Source organism: Hypomesus transpacificus, chromosome 11 (genome assembly GCF_021917145.1).
Source record: "Hypomesus transpacificus isolate Combined female chromosome 11, fHypTra1, whole genome shotgun sequence".
In the NCBI taxonomy this organism is placed as follows: Eukaryota; Metazoa; Chordata; class Actinopteri; order Osmeriformes; family Osmeridae; genus Hypomesus; species Hypomesus transpacificus.
This window is the reverse complement of record NC_061070.1, coordinates 8,009,032-8,033,356: the sequence shown is the minus strand read 5'-3', so window position 1 is coordinate 8,033,356 and position 24,325 is coordinate 8,009,032. Positions and strand designations below refer to the sequence as shown.

Genomic DNA, 24,325 nt, shown 5'->3' with positions numbered 1-24,325 from the left:
ATCTCACCATTTCATCATACAGAATGATGAAATTACCTCTTCTGATGCCAGAGCTGGTAATCATATCTAAATGTTTAACTAACATATGAATAATAGAACTAAGTTTGGCAAGCAATTGTTGTAGTTCAGTCAGTGTTACCTCTAGTATTCAGCCACTTACATCTGAAAAATTATGCAAACTATCTTTTGGATAAATATAATTTACGTTTGATTCATATTATGATTTTACTTATTGTAACATAACTGCTCATAATGTATCTGGAATTGGCATAACCCTACAAATTCAAACTACAAGTAATAAAACATGAAAACATTCATCATAATAGGATATACTTTTAATTAAGAAATCATAATGATAACCGAGTACAGCCTAAAAAACTACACATGATAATTACAGCATTTTGGCTCTTCTTCATCTTAACTCCATCCTCATTAATTGTGACGAAGCCCCCCATAGTAAATCATATAGTATAGTCCAAATTAAAAACAAATTTAATAAACAACAAATAATGTCAATATAATATCAGTCCATAACCAACTATGTTGATCTATTATTAATATTGGCAGTTTGTTTTCCCCAGTCACTTTTGAGATTAAAAAATCAACCATTATTAATCAGCATGTTCATGCAGCAGACTCAATACTCAACTTTTAACAAACAAACCAAACAATATTTTTGTATTTGTTCTCCCCCATAATTAAATTACGGAATCAGTAAATATTATGTATTTTCTAGTTGATAATACAAATTGAACTGTAAACCTGATAACCAATCTTGGGTCAGTTTCCCCCCCAAATAACTATAATTGATACAAAGGTTTTTGGGAAAATCTGCCCTGAGCAATAGAATATGTGGAAACACCAAATAAATCAAAAACAGCAGCATAAAGAGTATTTTGAGGAATCCATATTACTTCCATGCATAGACTCCTGTATGACATCACATCTCTCTACATACATGAATCTCACATTTGCCTTGGTGTAGTTGTAGAGAATATTGTTCAAGACAAGAAAACTCAACACAACCAAGGAAAATGTGTCATGCCGTGTCCGGCCTCCACAACCATGCAAGTGTATTTGGCCACGTTTGGATTTCAACCACCTTATAATCTTAAAACAACTCTCTGCATCGCCATTAAGCAATGGAAAAAGGCTTAACAGTGACTGGGGGTAAATTAAATATTGCTAATGTTCTCCGTTGAGTTCTAATGTGTCTGGTAACTCACTGGGAGGTCACTGGTGGAAAAAAGGCAAATTGTGTAGTGCTGCTAGTTCAAGTGTGGTTGCAAACCTAAAGGGTGAGAGAGAGTTGGAAAGGGAGCACTGCTGTCTACAAACCTGAAATCTCTAATAGGTGCAGATAGGGGGTGGGGAAAGAAGGATTGGGGTAGATTACGTTTTTTTTCTCCCTCATCCTCTGCATTAGTCCGAGGGGATGCCAGATGTCCCAGGATCCCTTGCGGTGTTGGCACGGGTGAGCTTATTGTAGATGAAACCGTACAGGCTTACGTCCACGCGAGACGTGCAGCAGTTTTTACACACTTCACTGGAGTACTGGTTCAACAGGCCAAACAGTCTCCCTGGGAAGGAGAGAGAACAGAGGAGGAGAAAGAAGAGAGAGACAGCGCGTGGGATTGAAGAGGAGGAAAGAAGGGTGAGAGAAAGGGTGGGATAGACAAAAGGTCCAGAGATGGAAAGACAGACAGTCAGACAGTGAGAGGGATGAAAGAGCGAGAGATGGTTAAACAGAGAGCAGGAGGAAAATGATAGAGAAACTAAATTGTGTTCACATTCATTCATAAATCAAAAACGCATGGGCGCAAGCACACACACAAACACATTGAAGCTTTTCTCCGTAGCTCCACTTTAGGAAATAGATGGATGGGGGAGAATTTCTTTGAGAGGCTTCAATAAATGTCAACCCTTGAAAAATGAAAGGGGTGGGGAGGGGTGGGGGGGATCACTTGGGGCAGTAATCCACTCTGTGGCCAGGCCCTGATGAATGGACTGAGGAACTGAGAAGGTCTACAAGGTGGAACAACTTAACACCGAGATTGTTACGTTTTTCTATAATTTATGTGAAGTAGCCCTTCGATGCAGGGGCGAAGGACACAGTGTGTAAACTAGGCAGCCAGACAAGTGTGCTACGCTCGCCGGAGGGGGGACGACTTCTCTGTCTGTGTGCGTGTGTGCGTGCGCCTTACCAACGTTGACGGTTCGTTTTGTGAGGAAGCTGTGCATGGCGTGCACGTCCCTCATGAGCTGAGCGTCTCCGAAGGTGAAGTAGGCCACGTCTCGGCCTGCTTCCGCTGCAGCCATCAACTGGAGCAGAGCTGAGCGGGAGAGAGGGGAGGGAGAAATAGATGGAGAGAATGATACATTTATCGAGAGTGAGAGAGAGAGACACACGCACACACTAACTTTGACTCATCCTTCTTTACCCCTAAGGAGAACCCTAACTTGTGACCGGTGCGTGGAGCTGGAGAGGCACGGGCGAACGGGACGTTAATCTCGAGCAAAGTAACAAGAGCGACACGGCCAATTTGTATCAGAGCAGTAAACAATCCATAGGTAGCTTGAGCCCTTTACCTCTACTCAATCTCAGCCACAGCAAATGAGGCTTGCCAACGTTAAATATTTAACGCAATGGGTATTGACGGCAGTTTAATGAACAATGGATGGAGGGGAGAAAAGCCCCATTAACAAAGTTCAATGTTTACATCGCTCTAACTGCTAACGACTATAAACATCCACAAAGAATGAGATGTAACAGCTCAACTTCATGTTGATTTGCGATCTTACAGCATTCTGTTCTGTTATTGCTCTCAACAAAAAAAGACAAATGGTAATTTAAATGCTAATATGAGGAGCCCTCTGAGCTAAAATCCATCCTCAAGGGTTTTATCATCAAGTCCAACGTGTCTATTTATAGGTTTATGTAGAGGAAATAACAAGCCATGGTTCTAAGACAAACTGTACAGGCTCAGAGTGACGCAGGCATCTAGACGCTTTCTGGTTTTTAGCAACACAAAAACTCATCCATATCCAAGTATCTTTAGTACAAAGTAGATGGAATACATGTAATAGAGACATGGATTGGATTGCGGTAAGTATAGTACAGTGCACTTCACTATGCCGCTATCCCTCATATGGACGGACAGGTCACAAAACCATGTGTGTCGTTTTATTTGTATATTTTTGGGAGGGGGGGGGGGGGGGATGGTGTCTATACAAACCTTCCCCTGCCTGGATTTATGAAGTGGGCCAAAGTAATCAATCCCCTTTTTAATGAAAAACCATAAATGTGTGTCAACCAATCAATACATTAAGGGCGGAGGGAAGGGCCTGCCTTAAGTAAATGAGTTTGAGGTTCACGGGGGAAGAGACTAATCAGAGGGAGCGGGAGATTTTGTGAGGGGGGGGGGGGGGGGGGGGGAGAACGAGAAAGACAGAGAGACAGAGAGGGCCAGACTGGCCTCGATGTCTGTGTCTATAAACGGGAGGGGCGTGGCAGGCTGAACCGTCGCCGAAAGGGATCTCATGTGATGAGTTCATCTCCTTCAACCTGTCCCTGCTTCGACATGGTGTAAGGTGTACACCAGCCTGTGCTGTGTGCTCTGTTGTGCAACAGTCCCACAGGTGTGTGTGTACCTTTGAGCTTAGTGTCTCCACCGAACACCCCGCATCCCCAGTTGCCCGTGGCGACGGCAGAGAGGTGCTGGCTGTTGCTGTTGGGCCGGAAAAACCCACAGTATGCCTGAGAGAGGGAGAGGCAGATGACACACACACGACAGTGGAGTTGGTGAGAAGTAACAAACGTTAATTAATTCAGGTTGGGCTATATTCTCTATAACAAGTAGGTCTTCCATTCAAGACAAAAACAAACATGTATTAACGGAAGGCTTTATTATTCTGCGTTGTTTAGCTATGGATTCCATTGCTCAGGGGTAAAGGAAAAAGGGGCTGTAGATCTTAAGGTCTTCAGTTTGACACAGTCATGTCATGTCAGACCTTTAAGACTACAGCAGAGGCAACATATAGTATAACAACCAAACAATCACCTCTTAAGTACAACGTGGCTATGACATTTAGCATTTCAATTGTATTAAACCCCCTGTATCGGATTCAGTCAGCATTTCTTGCAACGCTCGCCTTTAAAATGAACTCATTGGCGAATGGCCCCCTGTTGCCACAATAGCAACACAGTGACAGCGGTGATTTGGAGGTGGAAACATCGGTGACAGTCCTGTCAATCTGTGCAGGGCCACTGCTGTGTGAGCCTGTGCTTAATGAACGGGACCACAGCCAACGTCTCAATTGATCCTGGACGCTCATTGTCTGTTATGAAATCTTTCACCTATTTCACATATTTGTTTCCCTCACTGTAGACTGGCGGACAAGACTTAACAGTGAAACACAGAGAGGAACCCAGCTATGGTAGTGGTGAGTGATGAGGGTCTGGTTTAATTGTGTGTGTCGGGGCTGAGTCGGACTTCTCAATCAAGCCTCTCACCTTGTTGAGTTCCCTGGTCATCTTCTCAGGTTGAAACTGTTCCAGGAAGTGTCTGTACTTCAGGGCGTCCAATGCCACAATCTCAGTACATCTCCTCTGCCATTCATCTCTGGTAGAGAAGAAGGGGGGGGGGGGGGGTTATTTTGTCGATTGGTCTCCTATTCAATTGGATTGGATCAAAGAGCACAATCACTGAAATATTTATTTGAACAAATTCGGTTATGGATGACATATAGCTACCTGGGAGTCTCGTCCTTGTGGCTTTCTTTCCAATGGTAGCTTTCGGCGTAGCCAGAATATTTACTATACTGCTCTGTACCTGCAGAGCAAGACCAGAAAAAACATCCATGTACAGACAAGACAATCCAATGGGGTCTTAAATGCGTTCTCAAATTACATTATGTTTCTTTATCCATCTTTCTCTCTCCATACTTCTCCTCTCTCCCTTCCTTGCGAGTAGGGTATCAGTTAATATCATATTGACAAAAATAAAGGTCAATGATTAAGAGCCAATTAGCTTACAGACGTGAAATGAAAAGCTTTCAGCTCTAATAGGCAGGACCCTGTAAGAGAAAGCTGCTAAGGAGAGCATAATACATTAAAATTCTTATTCATAACCTTCCATTTCTGGCATAAACTTTACTTACAAGCCCTATACTGCTTTGCTAAATCAAAAAAATCAAAGCTGCCAAAACATTTCTGATTCTCTCCACAGGAAGCAAATCATCAGAAGAAAATTCCCAACAAATCAAACTTTTAAAATATATTTCGGGTCCCTTAGCAACCAACTTGATTTGGACAAGGGAAGAGGGGCTTCCATGTCTGGGGCCCTGCATGATTAGTGTCTGGTATAGCCGCCTAATCAAATCTTCATCATTACAGTCCTCATTAGGGCCCTTCATATTGTGTTGTACATGCTACCTTTGCGCTCCCCAAACCCCAAGAGCACAGGAGGCAGGTGCAGGAGACTAGCAGGGGACCCTGGAGCTGCTAGGATAAGTGGGCCACCTGCCCAGCTGGAGACATGGGAGACCTGGACCTCCAGCTGTGGAGCTTCAAAGCACTTCCTATGAACCCTCCCTCTCTGGTGAGACAAATCACCAACCCCCAGATACTCACCAAAAAGTCAAGACTGTTAGAACACATAGCCTTTGCCGTGTCAACTCTTCCAGGTTCCAGCGTGGAGGTTCAAACTCCAAGGTTACCAGAGTGACAGTAAGTGAAATGAGATTTTAGCAGACAAGCTAAAAAAGGACTTTAGCTAATAACCCTTTCCTGTTGCCGGCAGATACACTAATATTAGACACAGCATAAGAACTACTTAAGTGGATGGGTAAGTATGCAGGGGCCATGGCTATGATGGCTGAGTTCCAGTCATCCAATGCACCAGAGTGCTTTTTACACAAACACCACCTCCTAATGCTGGGCCCAGCCCTAACAGGAAGACCACCAGTATCTGGTTGTCCATCAGTTGTCCAGAGCTTTCCTTCTCTTCCTCCTTCACCTTAATCTGATTTACCTTGCCTGACGCATGATGGCATCCAGATGCATGCTTTCTCTTTCTCTTTCTCTCACACACAAACACACACACACACACGTACACACACTAATCCCATGAGTGCATACCCTCTACCTCTCCCCTAAAACCACCATTAGTGCTCTGGCCGGCCAGTATGATGCAGTAGGAACCCCACGTCAGAGCACCTTTATAAGGAACACAATGTGATTAGGTAGGCAGGGAGAGATCTTACAGGCTTGTGTGTGTGTGTGTGTCTGTGCGTGTGTGTCTGTGCGTGTGTGTGAGTAATAGTGGATACAGCAGGCGTGCCTTGAATATTGTGTCGTGTTTTCATAAATCCAAGCTATGACTGGCCCATTCCATTAGCAAAGCCATGCCCTTTATAAATTCTTCTCTGTCCAAATGTAATAAAGTTAAGTGGTGGGGAGGAGGAGGGGAGGCGCGTGGGAGGGGAAAAGGACGGAGGGAGGGATGGGGGGGGAAAGAGGGGGATCGCCTCTCGAAGCTGAAGGTGACTCTGAAGGGACCCATGGAGACAGGAAGGGTACGTTCTATTTCTGAGGCTTCTTCCACCCCCACTCTCCAACCCTCCCACCTCGCCCCCCTGTCCCACTGGGCCATGGAACAGGAGGAGGGGGTCTGTGTCGGTGGCTACTAGACCATACCGCACCCTCCGTTCCAACCTCTCCTTCCCATGTGCAATTCATCTCCTCCGCTCGGCGTGGTCTCAGAGAGCTCCGCAGCGACAGAATCAATCAACTGCAGACCGATCGGAGCAACAGATTTTTATTTTAGTCTCTCAGTGCCCCACCGGTCAGTTGGAAGGTTTTCCACCACGTCCAAATTGTGGATTTACAGTCAGAGCCGAAAGCGTCTGATGACATCAGCAGCAATATAACAATGATGTCATACCTTTAGGACAGTTTTTTTTTTTTTACTAAAGACGTGGCTCAAAGAGACATGTCAAATGGAATAGCCAAGGAGGATGAAAGTTTTAAGGAGGAAGGTCTTCACTCTTCTGGCTAAACAACAGTCAGTCAGAGCAGTGATTGGCTATGGAGGTATGAGAGAGGAAAGCGGGGGAGGAGAAGGAGAAGCAAGGATGGGAGGCAGTGGGAGAGGGGAAGGGAGGGAGGGCAATAGGAGCGGGGATGGGGCATCTTATGAACAGGTTGACTCAAGCACAATGAGTCGGAAGGTGAAAAATGGGGCACTTCTGTCGGGGAGAGATGAAGTATATCAGGACAGTCCCAAGTGATTCAATGTCATGGATTTACCTTCAGAGAGGATGGGTAGAGGGGGAAGAGGGAGGATGGAGAGAAATACAGAGAGGGGGGTGGAAGGACAGGGAGGCCGGATGGAGTCGAATGAGTGTATGGGCCTGGTCAGTCAGGATGAAATGACTTTGGACTAATGATGGAAAATGACTACTGACAATGTGAGGGAAACTGACTTCTGGCCGAACTGACTTCATTCTGCTTAGAAATGTCATTGGAATCGGATGCATATCCCCAAAAGAATTTGTGTTATGTGTATTATAGATGTCTGAACTATGCATTTAACCTGTTAATTTGTAGCGTCACACGTGATCGTTTGAAAGCGGGCTCCACAGAGTACCGTCACACGTGTGATTCTGAACATTCCTATTTTCCAATAGACAAAAACTATATGACAAACGTCATATTATGGCTTTTAAATGTACAATTAGGAGGCTAACAAGTAGCACTAGCAGTTAATGGCATAGCTACGAGTATTATGCTAGGTTGCTAGGTAACGCTAGGTTGCTAACTAAAGCTAGCTAGCTTCCGTTTTGCAAAAATAACTCACTCTGGTGGAAGCGTCAGAAATATTTAGAACTCACTCGTTAACAGGTTAAAATTAATAAATGCAGCCAACTAAGACTTAGCACAAAAACACATAGCTAGAGAAACTAGTGAAAACTGTAGACGATGTCTGTCACTTTATAGATGCTAAATGTAAGGGACAGTTTGGGCAGATGTGGCACTACGTGGTGCCGAGTGTGTGTGTGAGAGAGAGAGAGTGTGTGTATGTTGAGTGATTGAGAGTGAGTCTATGGACAGAAGAGCAGGTGTTGTACTAGCCCGTCTGTGTATTCAGACACACATATGAGAGACTAACATCAATCCTTCAGATGAGGGTAGGACAGGGAGACAGAGGGCGAGGAGGAGACGATATGACTCAAAGAGAGGGGGGAGGTACAGAGAGAGAGTTATAGAAAAAGAGGGAAAAGAGTGAGGGAGAGAGATGGAGATATTGCTGTAGCCTTGCTAAATGACACGCCACGGTGAACAGCGAACGGTCCACTACTGCATGACTTACTAAAGCACATGCTGTGTTTGGGCCCTACACACGCGCTCACCTAGAAACTCCATTTAACCAGCATTGATGAGGTTCTCCCCAGATGTATTTGTGTGCGCGCATGTTTTCGCGTGTGCATGTCAAACAGACGTTCTCACCGGTGATGATGAGGCACTCGTTGTGGTCCAAAGCCTCTGTGAAGAGGCGGGAGACAATGAGCTCAGGGTTGATGAGAAAGCGAATCTCCTCCTGCACCAGCCCCAGCCCCGTCACTCCTCCACCCACCATCCTGTTGGCAAAGTCCACCTGCAACAACACCCAAAGGACACACACTCAGACACAGTGGAACGGCTTCCATCTGCTTGCGTCAAGACAAGAGCCTCACCAGGGAAGTTCAGGTCTATTGAAGTAAACCAATCAAGGGTCTGGTGCGTATGACAGCTAACACCATAAAAACGGTCTGTGGTTATGGTAACACACACTGGCTGATCTCTCAGCCAGCTGTCAGTTCAATATGCTACTAAGGGTTCTGGAGTTACACGGAGAGTAAAACACTCAAATACGGACCAAAGCCAAAGCTTTCTGTCAAATCTTCCCAATATTTGTAGTTATTGGTCTTTGGCCAAGCTTTTCCTCATGCTCTCTCAAGTCTCACTGGTTGGTCAGAACCCAACTGTATACACTCAGACTTACAGAGCAGTGTCAGAGTATCTGAGGATTCCTTGTGTCTGTTGCAGCTATCACCTTTAGGCCAACTTCTATCAGCTACCTAGGCTCTTATTGGCAAGCTATGCTAACTCCTATCGGCTATCTAGACTAACTCCTGTCAGCAAGCTATGCTAACTTATATCGGCTAGCGACGCTAACTTCTATCAGAAAAAGCTAGGCTAACTCCTATCGGCTAGCTAGGCTAGCTCCTATCGTTCATTAGCCACATTATTATCTGCCGCCCACGGTGGTCATCTAACACAGACAAACTGTCTCAGGACGCGAGGATTGTTTCCTGCTTGGGCCATAATCATATCAGCTTGATGTTGTTGTCACAAATACAAATTTAGGAAGAAGCGCTAAGCTTCAGTCCAGCACACCAAGCAAAGCACACCAAGATGGGAAATTAACAAATGTTTCCAAGTATTTAAAATGATAATCAAATTGAGTTAGCAAAACCGGAGCGGCATTGTTGTTTGAAGGGCTTGAATGAGACTGGGCCATCCAATTCAGTCAAACGGCTGCTTCTGTTTAGACAGCCTGTCAGTGCTTCGGCTGATGTTCACTGGCCCACAGCCGGCAGGTGAAGGGGGGCTGGGAGGGGGTTGGCAGATATTGGGCAGTGGGGTTAAGTCTGTCCGCTTATCTATCTCCTCTCATCAGTGAGTGTGTGTATATATGTGTTTGTGTGTTTGCTTTTGACCCTCCCTCTGCCCCATCTTCAGCTCGATCTCCAGACCCCCCACCTCACCTCTCGCTCAACACTGTGACAGAATGACAGCCCCACACCACTGCAATCGAACTGCAGGACCCCAGCCTAGCCTGCCCGGGTTGAGGTAGCCGTCAATCTCCTTGCTGGACCCCAGACCCCTAGGACCCCACCCACCTCCTCCTCCATCCCTTCCTCTCCCCCTCAAGAGTCCTCCCGTCCACCCTCCTCCCCTCTGAGCCACTCATGTGTACACATCAGCTGTCAGCTTGGGGGGAACCCACACTCCACAGAGACACACTCAGAGGGAATGCGGGGAGAGGAGAAGGGGGGGGTGGGGGTTGAACAGACAAGGAACAGGAAAATATACAAATAAACATGCCAATATAAATTTGAGTGGTGAAAGCAAAGCATGACTAAAGGCTGGGTGAAAGCTCAACTGACAGCAAGAGGCACACGGGTCACACAGAACCCCTCTGAAGAGAGTCTGGGTCTTTGTGAAACGGGGAGACTGAAGGCTCTCTGAAGGCTGATGGTGAGGGAGATTTGAGGACATTCCTAACTTGAATAAGGTGGAAAAATGTACATACTGAGGAGCAGAACGAGGAGAGAATAACCATAGCGGACAGCAAACATGACATCCTACTGCGAAATGGAGCAGCAGACTTTACATGCAGCAAGACTCCACTGTTGTCCCTACCTGTAGCATTCCATATCCGTCGTCCTCAATGGTCCCCTCACAGGTAATGTGAAGCCTCCTCAGCTGTGTTTGGGAGCTGGAGCAAACATATGAGGTTTTAGATCCATCTCAGTCATCCCTTAGGTGTTCATTAACACTGTCATCAAGCAGATCCCTTAATTAGCCATGAATTCATTTATGATTTATTCATCATTTATTCATGATTATTAGAAACTGTTGATGTGTCAAACCTCTGGTTGTGGATGTTTGAGCATTAACACAGAACCAAAGCTCCTGTATGAAGACTCAAAACCACTCCATTGACTTCACAATGTAATTTTAGAAGTAGTGTTCTCACACAAATCCCAATTTTGAAAACAACAAAGTGTCTTCCTTGAAAAGCTCCAGGTATAAAATGGACTGCACTGAACGGAACGTTCTATCTCTTCTAATAGAGGACTCAGTGTTCTACCTTTCCCAGTTTGGCGGAGTGCTCAGGCTCTGCCTTGTGAACGTCACAAGACCTGTGGGTTCTGCAGAGACGAGAGAACACACATTAACATTTTTAAGGTTCTGTACAGAGATGATAAAGATTCATCATCTAGCATTAAACATTGTTTCCAAAGAGCGTATATACATTAACCTTTGCCCTCAAATGCTTACTGTGCTCTGTGACTCTTCTGAAGTAGCAGAGTAGAGTCTTCAGCTTCTCAATCTTCCTCGGAGAAGAACCTTCAAACAATCTGAAAAACAAATCAGTGAAGAATTGTTAACTCAACATGTGATCTAAAAGATTCTCTCGGAATGAAATGCATTGAGGTCATACAGTTCAAAATAAATAGGCACTAGCATGAACTAGTGTTGGTTTAGGGGTGGGGGGGCAAGCTTAACCATCAAGACTACACAACTTGACATGTCAATGTAGGAGGCTTTCAATCTAAGAGGATTTTTCCACCTCCCCTCTATTTCGCTCAACAATGGCATAGCCCCGGGCCCCTGTCCCACAAAGACTGCAGTAAGAGAGGTTGGGTGAGAGAGTGGTAGGAAAAAAAAGATATATAGAGAGAAAGAAAGAGAGAGGAGATGGGGAGATAGTAAGCCTTAGGAGAACAGCTATAGCCAGTCCCATAAAGGGCATCCTCCTGTCTAATCACAGCCTGGCATGCATCCTCCCTCCTGCAGTCTTCAACCAAGAAAAAAAATAAAAAGTGGGGGCAGGGGGGACCATGGAAGAAATAAAATGACAAAGGGGACGCTGATGCACTAAAAGCCCTTCAGGGAAAAAAGAGAAAATTCATTTATTTAAGTCGATCCTTGAATGTCGGCATGGCTTTTTCCCCCCACTCATTCCCTCCCCTCCTTCACTCCACCTCTCTCCCGTTAGCCAGCAAGACCAATTTGGAGTAATGTACCCCGGAAGGCAACCTGTCTCTGACACGGGAGAAAAGCTAGTGGGCCATGGGCATGCGCCCAAGCGTGGACACAAATCACAGAGAGGGAAATAATAATGCTGCAATATATAACTTGGCTAATACATAACCACTGGAGACTGGTCCACTCCACTGCTCCTGTTTAGGTGCTTGGTACCTCTAGGTCTCTTGAACTAATGTGTATCAAGCTAGATACGGTTTTCTAATCATTTGACTTGATGAGATCATGAAGTTATGGTCTTTTAAGATATATTTTTAAGATGTTGTCTTCATTTGGCCGTACTGATTGTGAGTCTGTCTCTCCACGCCATGTTCTCATCTGAAGGAGGAAAACTGCTCTGTCCCTCATCCTTCAATCCATCACTCCGTAGAGGACAGATCCTGACAGCTCTGCCAAAACAGCAATCAGTAGATTGCCTTGCTCTGGCTGGCCTAGACAGAACGCTACTGTAGCCGATAAGCAAAGTGACGGACGTTCACTCAATTAGGGGAGCAGGGAGGGGCCAATAACGATCCAAGCTCCTGTATCAGCCCCTCCTTTCTCACCATCGCAGAAACATTCAAACTATCTTTTTTCCTCTCCTTCTCTCATGTCCAGGTTGTGACTGGCTTCAGGGAGACATGCTGATGGTGCGGACAGATCGAGCATCTTGCTGCCCGGCCTGGCTTCAGACCAGCCTCTCATTTGAGTCCATGCTAATGTTATTACAGTCTGCCCACCCCGACGTGGCTTCTACTGATGGCGGAGGGAGATGGAGATGTATCTTTGCCTCGGCAGACAGATGGATTGAGACCAAAGATTGGCAAAGTGGGGTTAAGATTAAAATAAGGAGGGATATTATCTACGTCAGAGGTGCACGATTCATAGGACAATGTTTGCCCTTCACAAAACTATATGTCGGTGTCATTTCTTGTTGAAGATACACGAGCAGTAACATAAACTACCTGTACCATGCATGTAGACATCCTTTAATTACTCACTGAAGTTAATTATGCGTAACAGACATTTTGCTGTCTTTCAGACAAACCCTGTTCCATGAATGGAGTGCAAAAATAGGGTTGGAGATTACATCTGTTGGTGAGATAAATGTGAAAGCTAGATAACTACCCAACATAAATATACCATGGATCCACTAATGAGATACAGCGAGTCTTAATTCAATTTAGTTCAATCATATTGGGGGTTGAAACTGGTCTATGTCCATTGTGCATGTAACAGGGTGTGGTCTTCGTTAGTGCCAAGAGCTGCTAACATATTACAACATAACCCTGTTAACCATGCATGTAAATTCATTTACAAGACATTATCATCGCCGTAGGAATTTTTTGATACGGATTTGGTCCAAATTTTCGAACCCAATGTAATTGAGTGTCGGCTGAACAGCATTGCAACCAAGGCTTCTGAGAAAAAGTAATTGGGAAAATGTTACTAACACACCATCCTAAAACAACGATACAGGAATTTTCAGTCATGAAAAAAAGACGCATCTAGTTGAAGGAAAAAGATTTGATCTGGTAACTTCCAATTTAGAGGCCTGACAACATCTAACAAAGTATATATTGTTAACTACGTAGCCTAAACTCTATTTTCTGCCCTGTTTTAGGAAACTGACTGCTGAAGATGGATAGAGTAGATGGATAGCTATGCTCTTTAAAAGAGCCTGTCTATCAAAACACTCATTTGTTTCAATTAGCCTTTGCAGGTTTTACTTCTCTTGTTGTAACAGACCACTGGTTCTGAGAAGATACCACCGCTCACTGACACCCTACTACACTGACAGTACCACACACAGCCTAGTACAGCACAGTACTGAACAACATAGTACAGAACAGTACAGCAAAGTACAGGCCAGCCTAACAACAGCCTTGGCAGGAAGTTAGTTCCATTTGATCACCACCACCCATGAAAACCATTCGTTACAACCTTTTTACTACATTGTGTTTTGTACAATTTAATGAACCTTTTTCCATTGATCAGCTCAATTGGCAGTTGTTTTTCCCGTTATAAGAAAACGTGACTCTTATGGCAAAATCTGATTTTCAGAACACTAGTGCCCCCTTATGGAAATGTGTTTAGTCGCTTCTGAGCATTGGGATCCGATCTATTCTTTTGGCTGGGTTGTAGTTTGGGGGATGTGTTGGGGGGGGGGTTGTGCTGGCTGTGCATTCAAGTCATTATGATTGAGGTGTGCTGTACTTGTGTGAATTAGTGTGAATTCAGAGTATTGACAGAATTCCTCTAACGCTGTTTTACCTGTAGAAGTTGATCTCGGGGTAGTTGCCGTACTCAGATTTGCGTGAGTTCCTCCGGGGAAATGTGCAGAAGAAGGCATTGGCCAGCAAACAGGATATCTGGTCCTGAGACAGAGTCAGGGAGTGGTTCATCCTCATCTTCAACAGAGGAATGGGCTGAGAGAGAAAAAAGAGAGAGAAAGAGAGGTACAGTGAGATAGGAGTGCTCGGGATCAGGGAAGATGGGATGGAAGAAAGGAATGAGAGATGACAGAAGGGACAGAGGGGGGGGGAACGAAGAAGATAATTCGTTTAGCAATTTAGCAAGGGGGTAGGCAGAGTTCCATTAGCTAAATGGGTGGTTGTGATTAAGGCCCCGTTCTCTGGTCTCCCTGTGGTTGAGCTAGTCCGGCCCACACAGCCCATCCATCTCCACTGATTACTGCTAAAGAGCCTCCGAAGGCCGCTGAGATGACTAATCAATACCAGCGCTAATAACACATAAGTAAACATAGTATAGCCTAGCCTAGCCATAACCCTGCATTACACTAGGACAGCCAGGAAGCCTTCAGTATAACTAACATTAACAGTGCAGGTTGGATTTAATAATGACACTCCAAACTAGAGAGAACCAAATACAGTTTGGTTTTGACACTGCACCATAACTCCTGAGTTAGATGCTCTGTCTCATATGACAAACAGTTTAAATTTAAGTAAGTGGAAAATGACAAGGAATAGACTCATTAAATTGATTCATCAAATCTAATCCAGGCATTGGTGTACGCAATTGAATGAAAGACAAGAGCTAAAGACAGGAATAACAACGTACAGTAGATCATGGAAATGGCTCCAACACAGATTGTTAACCAACATGAATCAACGTGAGGGATGTGTACTGTGATGCTGACTCGAGAAGAAAAGTCGTTGGGGTCTATCCTGACTCCAGAAACCAGTGTGTCAGGAGGCGGCCATTTTGGGGCTGGGATATTCCCTTTCATTCATCTGCTAAACGGGTCATGTATCCTAATAGACCCAAGACAGATGAGCTGGTGTTCCCATTGATCACTTCTGGCAGGCCTGTAGCTCTAACGCAGTTCTGCAGGAGGAATATGGACGACAGGGGGGTGGCAGAGGTCATGTAATGTGACCTTACATCCACACTTGGTGATGTGGACAGAGTGCCACCCCCACTGATAACATAGAAATCCTATGTTATTGGCCTATTTGAATGAGTTAATTAGTGCTTAAAAACATCTGTATGTTGAGCGCGCGCACAGACACACACACACACACACACACACACACAGACACATGCACAGAGTAACATCTACATATAAAGTACTCACCATTGTGCAGAGGCGAGGGGCACTGAGCGCTAGATTGACCATCTTTGTGAGAATGGTTTCAAACAGCTGCTGCGCCTCACAGATCTCCAGACTCTAGAAGAAGGAAGGCAGGGAAGGAGGAGGTTAGGGGAGTGAAGAGGTGAGGGGAGCAGCAGAGGTAAGGGTGGCAGGAGAGGGCGAGGGGAGTGAAGAGGTGGAGGTGGATATGAGGGGAGCAGAGGGAATGGTGAGGGGGAAAGTAGAGGTGAATGGGAAATGGAGAGAAGAGAATACAAGATAAATAGGTGGTCAAGCTGCTGTTAGAATGCAATGTTCCCTCATGCCTGTGCGTTCCAATTATTCTCAATTTCATCTGATAATCTAACATCAACACAGGTAACATACAATGACTCGTTCTATCACACGCAACGACACACACACACACGTCTCCAATAAATGTTAAATGGGACACTTCTGCTGAGCTGACTGCATGTCAGGGAGACTATTACTCAAAGCCAGGTGTCACTGTGACTGATTGGATCTCTGGCAGAGACTGAGGTAGGGGGAGGCCATTCAGTTTGCATTTACGGGCTTTTGCCGTCCCACATTCACTTGTTCTTTGCAACAAAAAAAACACACAATTCAGATCCTTTTAGACAGGAGTCTTCAATGGAAAACAATACATTTACCGGTACATTTCTATCATTTTGTGGGTCTAAAATGGAGACCTGAGAAGGAGGAGGCGAAGAAAGAAGCAATACAGTGCTGTGAGTGTAGATACAAGCATCATGTCCGATGGACCAATATCAAAGACAAAACTAAGATCTCTCATAACCTACAAATGAAAGCTCTCCGTGTCAGTAAAGGTGAGAAGAACTTATTGTTTTTCACAGGATGGAAACTCCCAAAGGTTTGATATCAATACGCTTCACAATTGTATGTGCAGACCAACGATCCATCTAAATTCAGCAACCAACGGGAGAAGAAATGCAGTCACGACTTAAAACGTGCGCCAAACGGGGGTGGGGGGGACATCCATACTGCAGCCTACAGCTTAGCTCAGCATCCGTCTGTGGCTTCCTCTTAAATAAACACCAAGTTATTTCATCATAGCCAACAGAATTTACTACCCAATCACTTATGAGTGTATTGGCTCCAAATGTCAGCGTCATCAATCAGAAGGCCTTATTCCATCAAGGTTAGCCAGTGAGTTCCTCTGATTAAATGGGCCTTCTGGAACACATGCAAATGACCAATCGTACTGGGAGAGGAAGGAGTGCTCGATTCCGAACAGGAGGTCTTTGGCGGGTAATTTGGCCAGGGGGGCATTTATAAGGCTGCAGAGCAGGCCTGACTAAACGCTGTCAGAAGTAATGAGCTGGCAGACATCATAAAACGCTCCTGTGGGGGTAATAGATGGGAGTGGGTGATGCGGCTGGATGGGGGGGAGGAAGAGATGAGGTAGCCCCGGTCTAAATCAAAAAGCCCTCCCTTCACAGCACACGCCCACAACCGGACAACGCACACAGACACACACAAACATATAATATCTTAGGTTCCATACATCATCACAAATAGGATTGTGAGAAGCAGGACATGAGAAGATATTTTAGATCTATGGCTGTATTACGTTATGTCCAGACCACAGTCTGATCTTCTTCTACCCAGGTCTTAGTTAAACAGAGCCCCTTTTCATTACCAGAACATAACATTTGTGAGGTACTGATTTAAGATCTATTAAATTGACAGATTTTTATCAATTTGGAATGTGCCTACCACTTTGGGATATACAGTATTCAAGATAGGCTAATGTTTTTTGTTGTTGTAAATTGCTTTGACTCAATTCTTTAATGAGCATAATTACTTTTTTAAACAATAAGTTTAAATCTTCAAACAAGTAGTTTCTTATTCACACCAAATTTGAATTTCCTATTCATTCATTCTATTCAAACTGCAGGTGTTTTGGCACGCGTACAAAAGAGGAAGTACTATTGTCTACAATTTGCACAACTACACACAAGGCTTACAGATAAAAACTGATGGTTGATTCTCAGTAAAATTGTCATACTCTTCACAACTTCTAGTAAACATTCTTTCATTAAAATGATGCATTCAATTTAGAAAATCTGTCAGATATCCATGTACTGTATTTTTTTATAAATATCTATGACATGGAATGTAATGGAATAGTGTTACGTACAGTGAGGAGGTATTTCTTAAATTGTATTAACTACCACATGTTCTTTCATTGTTGCAGTTGTATATTTTTTGCACGTATATCATTTTGTGGCAAATTTCCTGTTTACTGTATGACTTTACATGTAATAAATATGTAATAAATACGTAAAAAATTAAATGTGAATTTTGTATTTTTACTCAAATAAATTGACTGACAAATGCATATCCTTTTTATGTGTGTTATAGTATTGTTCAGTATAATTGTAACTTTTCCCAGTAGACATTTGCCTACTGTCGAAATCGGTATCTCAAAAGCATTTAGATAAACCAAACCGACATTTTTGTATAGTACAGTAAGCCAAGGCCGTAGCCATGGAGCCAACATTGGGGGGGACGATATTTTATTTATTTATTATAATTTCGGACAGTGTGCGTGGTTGCCTATCGTAGCGTAGCACATTTATATTTTTTCATCAACATATTGGGGGGGACATTTTGACCAGATTTGAGTATTGGGGGGGATGTGTCCCCCCCAATATATATTATGATTACGGCCTTGCAGTAAGCAGTCAATGTCAACCAAAAAAGTTGAACAAAACTGAAATTTGTACATAAATAAACATTTGCAGGATGGACTGACAAGAAAAATGTGACATGAGAAAACATCTAAACATTTTGACCAGAACGGCTCACAATGATTCTTTTTGAACTTGTCATTTTGGTGCCATTGGCCAATTTATTGACAAGGTCTTGAAGCACAAATTAATTGTTTTGGGTGAGTTATCTATTTTGCAGACATGCCATAGAGTTGTGTTGTCCCATAAAACAATTTTGACAATTGCACTTACAGTTTAGACGATGTGAAGACTGTTTCAAATGCACCCAAAGCAATTGACTCGACTGCAATACCTCTCCCAACACAAAATATAGCACTCAGCTATGCTTCTCACTCTTTCGACATTCATCAGAAACTATAGCGCTGACACTTTCATTTCATTGGAGGACCGCTAAGACACTTTACAGACAAGCCCTAATTTGTATGTCCTTTTTTTATACAGCTATTACACCTAGGCTGTCAATCACTGGCCTAGAGGCTATTCACCATTGGACAATTACCCAAGCACTGCCACAAGCACACGTCTAAATTTAATTAAGTGCATGCAGAAAAGGAAAGCAGGTTGGCATTTATGAAAATGAGTCAACTCCTGGCTACAGTGTGAATACATTCAGAGGATACTGTTTGATAATGGTAAGAAATGTCAAAAGAATATATTTTCTCTCCTTCCTGTCAAATTAAGTTAAAGATAGACCAGGACTATAAATAAAAGACTATGGTGTCAGTTGTATGAATGCATCAGAAAAAAACACACACACTACAAACACCGGCATATATTATAACATTATAAATAATAAATAAATAATATGAGCACAATTGACGCTGTTTTGGACGACCTCTCAGCCCTTTTTCAGCTTCAGTCTTTCCTGATGGAATGGCAGAGCGGTGAAGGAGGAAGAAAAGATGGTCTGAATGCTCATCGTTCAGGTCTCTAAGTGGACAGTAGGGAGTCGCTGACGCAACAGAGCTTGCTGGGGCTGGAGAAGAGGGCTGGCCACATCTCTGATGGCCTTACTTAGCATCTTTATCGATTTAACGGCCCTTTTTAATTAAATTGGATTGAGCTGTAAAACGGCTCGGAAGGCTATTGATCTGCTGAGTTCTCTCTCCCTTACTCAGAGAAATTATTTTAGAAGGGGAGGGGGGCAAAAGCAAAGACAAGACTTTTACCTGTAATTATATGGGTTCACGCTTTTATCTAAAGCAACACACAAGAGTGGATTCGAAACTGCGACCTCTAAATCTGTAGTCAAATGCTCTATCACTGAGCTATACCCATCCTTGTACAATTAAAATGAATAAAGACAGAAGACTGGGGCCGACTATATGTTTGTGGGGGAACCTTAATCAACATTAACCACGTCCTACGAAGTTCCATTATAGAATCCTCGAGCTCTTAATGGCTGCAACCTGCTGCTGAACTCCCCCTTGCTGTAATTACCACAAAAAAAGGCTGTGATAACACCCAAGTTTCAAAGACAGCGAGAGCAGGAGAGAAAGAGAGACATCCAGACAGAGGCGAACAGACGAGACGAAAAAAAGAGGGAAGATGCAAGACGGTGCGTCCCCTCGGCTCGTCTGCGGCAGCTGCTGACGCCATGCACCGTGCCAGTCCCTCCTAATTGGACGCCACGCTACACAAGAGGTTCCTCCCAGGCCCCCTTGGCACCAGAAGGGGCAGATGCACACCAGTGAGCATACCGCCAAAACAACCGGAAGTGTGCGCGTCTCTCCTTCTCAGTAATGTGTGTGTGTGTGGGGGGGGGGCGTTTTCATTTATTTATGCTTTAGCCAGCTCATTAGGGGAAACTTCTAAAGGCAGTCAGTTACAAAGTAGCGGAGCTCGGGTGCTCAGGGACCTAGGCTGTCACCAAGGTGACACACACTGTTGGCTGCAGCTTTATCAGGAACACTGCTCTATTTCCGTTTTTATACGTTTGTTAAGTGGAATGATCATGGAGCCACAATGACGACAACAACAAAAAAGATATGGTACATCAGCGAATGAAAACTCTTGGTTTTGCTTTCTGTTCATGAGTAGTAAACTGTTTGTGTCTGTTGCATTGCTGATCTCATCATCTAAACATTAAAATTGAACCTAATCCAAGGAATCTTTGAAGAAATCACTGAATATTATGCTGAGTCCATCCATGCCAAGGGAGATATGCTAAATCATACAGAGAAAATACAATTCAGACATCAAACTAAATTACCGATGATAATACCTTTTGGGAATTGTAGGTCTTTAATTTGTGAGAGATTATGATTTGATTTTCAAAGACCACACTATCAAATGGTAATGACCCATCTGGCTGTTGGAGTGCCCAATAAATACTGTCTCTGGAGTCATCTGAAGGCTGCAAGCCACGTCACTAGAGATGCTTTTGAAAATACAAACTATGCTTCAAAATCCTAAAACTGAACTCTCAGTTCTCAATGGCTGTCGCAAGAGATGCCAGGTACTTTATGGGTTCATGTTTGAGCATCTTACCTCAGTGCATAGAAGATTCAAAGCTGTGAAGTCCCATTTCTTTGCATGGGCTGTGTTGTATCTCAGTATTGCATCCTACAAGAGGAGGAACAACAAACAGCACAGCACATTACTTCTCTGTTACTTAGGCATCAACCATATTTACTGACACAGTTATGCAAACTATACTGTAATATGCCAGCATATTGTCACTATATTTAGGAAATTGAATTAAAAAACAAACACGGATATATTCCGTCATTAGCTCTGTTGTCATCGAGATTCTAAGCCATGACAGTTTTAAAAGTCTGCCACCTTCTGACAATTCCTGGTATAACTTTTGGTTTCCTTGGGGGAAAAAAAAAACTATGACCAGGGAAATGCCCTTATTGTTTCTCACCCTAACATCCAGAGAGCTTTTGAACTCCCCGTCCAAGGCAGCCTTTATCAGCTCCCAGCGACTCTGGACTCCTCCTTCCTACAAAGACAACTGTTACAGACCTGCAAATGCCCCGTCATGTACACCATAACAGGGGGATTAGAGAGCGCTCTCATAAGTGCCTCTGCCGTCATGTTTGGCGAGTGTGGCTTCTGACGGCCAAGTGTACCTCACTGCCCACAGGGAAGAGGTTCTTCTCGGAGCAGGGCATCTTCACAGACACCTCGTCCCAGGCGTCCTTGAACTTGGTGGGGTAGGGGACAGGCACTTCCCCCTCCCTGAGGAGATCGGTCTGTGGAGAAGGGACAGCAGAGACACCTGGTCAGGTCTGTGCATGTCCGGGCTGCTTTTGCACAAAATACTAGAACCTTCCCTTGGGGGACACTTCATGAATCATTATTAAATGCGAGAAAATATTTTTTGAACAAAGTGTAGCATTTTGGAGTGTTTTAACAGTATGACTTGATTTTCGACAGTGTACTGTTTCGCTCATTACTGAAGAAATAACAGCAAATGACAGCCCCCTGTCTAGTACCCATAGCACATTGCAGCAAACAGCTAATTACATACGGCCTGTCATCCAAAAGTCCCTGATTACAATCCTGTATGCTGGTGGTCTATGTCTACCAAGACTAATTCTAATATTCACACATAACTGTGTGTTAATTAGTGATGTGATGTCAAATCCAACCCACTTTCCTCTTTTAGGGGACTGCTTGAGCGGAAATGAACAACTGGGAGACAGAAAGAGACGTGGCAGTCGGAGGGACGGGGTGTGCAGGATCAGCCTCCACTGGGGGTCCTCTGGGACAACCAGCCAGGCAGGACAGGCTCTAGTCTGATAGGAGTTCTCCTGACATGGAGCCCCGAGGGGCTGGAGGAGAACTTGAATGTCGGCCTCTCCAAGCCCCACACTCCCCGCTTGGTCTCTATTTCACAAATGTTCTCTACCTCCCTCCTTCCCTCTCTGGCTCCCTCTTTTTCTCACGCTCTCTCTTGATTTTTCTATCATCCAACAACACTCTAAAACTCCAGAGAAGACGTATCTCAGCGTTTCTGAACATAACACAAAACCATGAAGGAAGAACTGCTATGACTTACATTATGCACGACTATTACAACAACAACAAAATTGCCATCCACTATCTGCATCACACAAACATTTTCTTTGTCTGAATTCCTCCTGCACACCACCTCTTCACACACAGTCAAAAGCGAATTGACAGGCAACTGGACTCACTCTGATCATGACAGTGTGATTGTGCGCCGCCTTCAGGTGTGGCAGGGGAGGGGCGCACTGGGGCATCCTGTTGAGGTCATCAATGGGCGTTCCCAGCCATTTCCTGTCCATGTCCGCACTTAAATCCAACACACTGCAAAGAGCAATAGCATAAGTACGTGCAACTACACACACATTGATAAGTAATCGATTAACTACGTGCAGTCAACTACCTCGTTGAGGAGGCAGAATCCTGATTGACAGGTCGCTCCAAAGTAACCGTAGATATACTACTAGACTCTGGCTTTTCTGCATCTTCGGTTTCCATGGGAACATCCTCTGCATCCTCAAGTGTTTTAGAATGCTGGGGATCTGTTGTTGAGAATGTGGTGGGGACAGGGAATTCCGCCAAAAGGTCGAGGGTTTGGTTTCCTTCTCCGGAGTCAATAGACTGGAAAGATTTCTCTGTGGTTTTGTCGGGACTCATCATCTCTTCATCATGGGAGGTAATTGAACCCTCATCATGGTTGAGGGAAAGGCTGAGGGAAGGCTTGGGATTAGAGAACTGGGGGGCCACAGTGGTTAATTTGACATGGGCAGATTCGGTAGAGTTGGACCTCTTAGCTTTCTGTCCATTAGAACAGTGTGACTGAGTAGTGATATTTCCACTGGCACCACAGTCAGGCACAGGTGATCCATGAAAATGTCCACATTGCACTGCAGAATTATCTGCTGCACTGTCATCTTGTATGTTCACACATGTTTCACAATCTTTATCACTATGAAGCTTTGGTTTGTCAAAGAGGTCTTTCTTTCCACCTGAAAGGTTTGATTTTGGAACATCATTCTCAGTGCCTCCAGGCTTAACTTCAGAACTTGCAATACTGCAGACCAGATAGAAAATAAATTACACATTAGATAAATCAGGCTTAATTTACAGGTGTTCACACTTTCCAACTAGCATAGTTATTCTCTGTCTCAACACAAAAGGCTACTTGCTCATTTATGTCTAACAAATTGTATTTCTAGATACATGCTTGAGACATCCATTGACATTACAATAATTATTTGGCTAAATTAAAACCTACCTATTGGCCTCCATGATTTTCTCCACCTGTAAAAACTGGTAAAAAAATAAAATAAAACATGAGCATAGTCTGATGTATTTCCTTACTGTTTTTTATTCTAAAATCACTGTTTGATATTCTAAAATCATCAACATATAATGCAACATTGTTTCAGTACAGCACTAGACTAACATTCACCAGCTGGCTCGTTAGTCTGCTCGTAACATGTGTTTTCATAGGCTACTGATTATTTCTGAATGTAATATCGAGCTTCGATTGCAACTTCAACTTTTAGCCTGAAACAATTTTGTTATTTTTATTAACCAACGGACCTTAGTTTGCGACAGCTTCTGTGCTGTATGTCTCCCACTTGACTTGGACGGACACCCTTCTGATTGTCAAGTCCACAACCAGACTCGTGAGGATGGAAGTAGATATACTGTCCGATTGGATATAATTATGAACTGACTTCCAAACAATGTTTCTCTTCTGTTACAGTAATGCTGTCCTCAACTTGCTAGCTAGCTAGAAATTGGTAACAATATAGCTAGCACTGCTTCGATTTACACCAGCAGCTAGTGCTAGTACTACTGTAATAGCTAACTCCAAAATATTGGCTCATTTGAGTCAGATATTGCTAACGTTTTTGTTATCAGACTTGCAGGCCGTTGGTTCTGTTCACGTAACAAAAACTCATTAAATCACATAGCTACGTCTTTCATTTTCATTTAGTTGAGCCTTTTCAAAACAGACTCCAATGGCATCTCTGAATTGTTTCACTTTCCATTCGTTGCTACAGAGATTACTTGACGGCAGGGGAAAGAAAATAAAACCAATCAAGAACCGAATTTCCACAAAGGGGCGGGCTTCATGGTGAGTATCGTAGCAACGCTGTCAAAAAG

The 24,325-nt window shown here is 43.9% G+C and overlaps 1 protein-coding gene across 1 annotated transcript; it reads right to left on the bottom strand.

Annotated features, from left to right (window-relative positions):
* Nucleotides 1-313: 313 nt before the first annotated feature.
* Nucleotides 314-24,223, bottom strand: parga (poly (ADP-ribose) glycohydrolase a). The gene is made up of 18 exons (XM_047029503.1): nucleotides 23,756-24,223; nucleotides 23,445-23,479; nucleotides 22,590-23,240; nucleotides 22,378-22,510; nucleotides 21,307-21,429; nucleotides 21,099-21,176; nucleotides 20,720-20,794; nucleotides 15,456-15,548; nucleotides 14,132-14,286; nucleotides 11,111-11,190; nucleotides 10,920-10,980; nucleotides 10,469-10,544; nucleotides 8,510-8,657; nucleotides 4,754-4,832; nucleotides 4,514-4,622; nucleotides 3,652-3,757; nucleotides 2,205-2,333; nucleotides 314-1,580 (listed from the first exon to the last, which is right to left on the bottom strand). Exons 2-18 carry the CDS (start codon nucleotides 23,456-23,458, stop codon nucleotides 1,423-1,425), a joined length of 2,268 nt encoding a protein of 755 aa, XP_046885459.1. The 5' UTR covers nucleotides 23,459-23,479; nucleotides 23,756-24,223; the 3' UTR covers nucleotides 314-1,422.
* Nucleotides 24,224-24,325: the final 102 nt, after the last annotated feature.

Coding starts and splice junctions, on each gene's coding strand:
- parga (XM_047029503.1), bottom strand. Junction 21,430..22,377: donor ATCACACTGTCATGATCAGA/GTGAGTCCAGTT, acceptor CCTTCTCCACAG/ACCGATCTCCTCAGGGAGGG. Junction 10,981..11,110: donor CAGAAGAGTCACAGAGCACA/GTAAGCATTTGA, acceptor TCGTCTCTGCAG/AACCCACAGGTCTTGTGACG.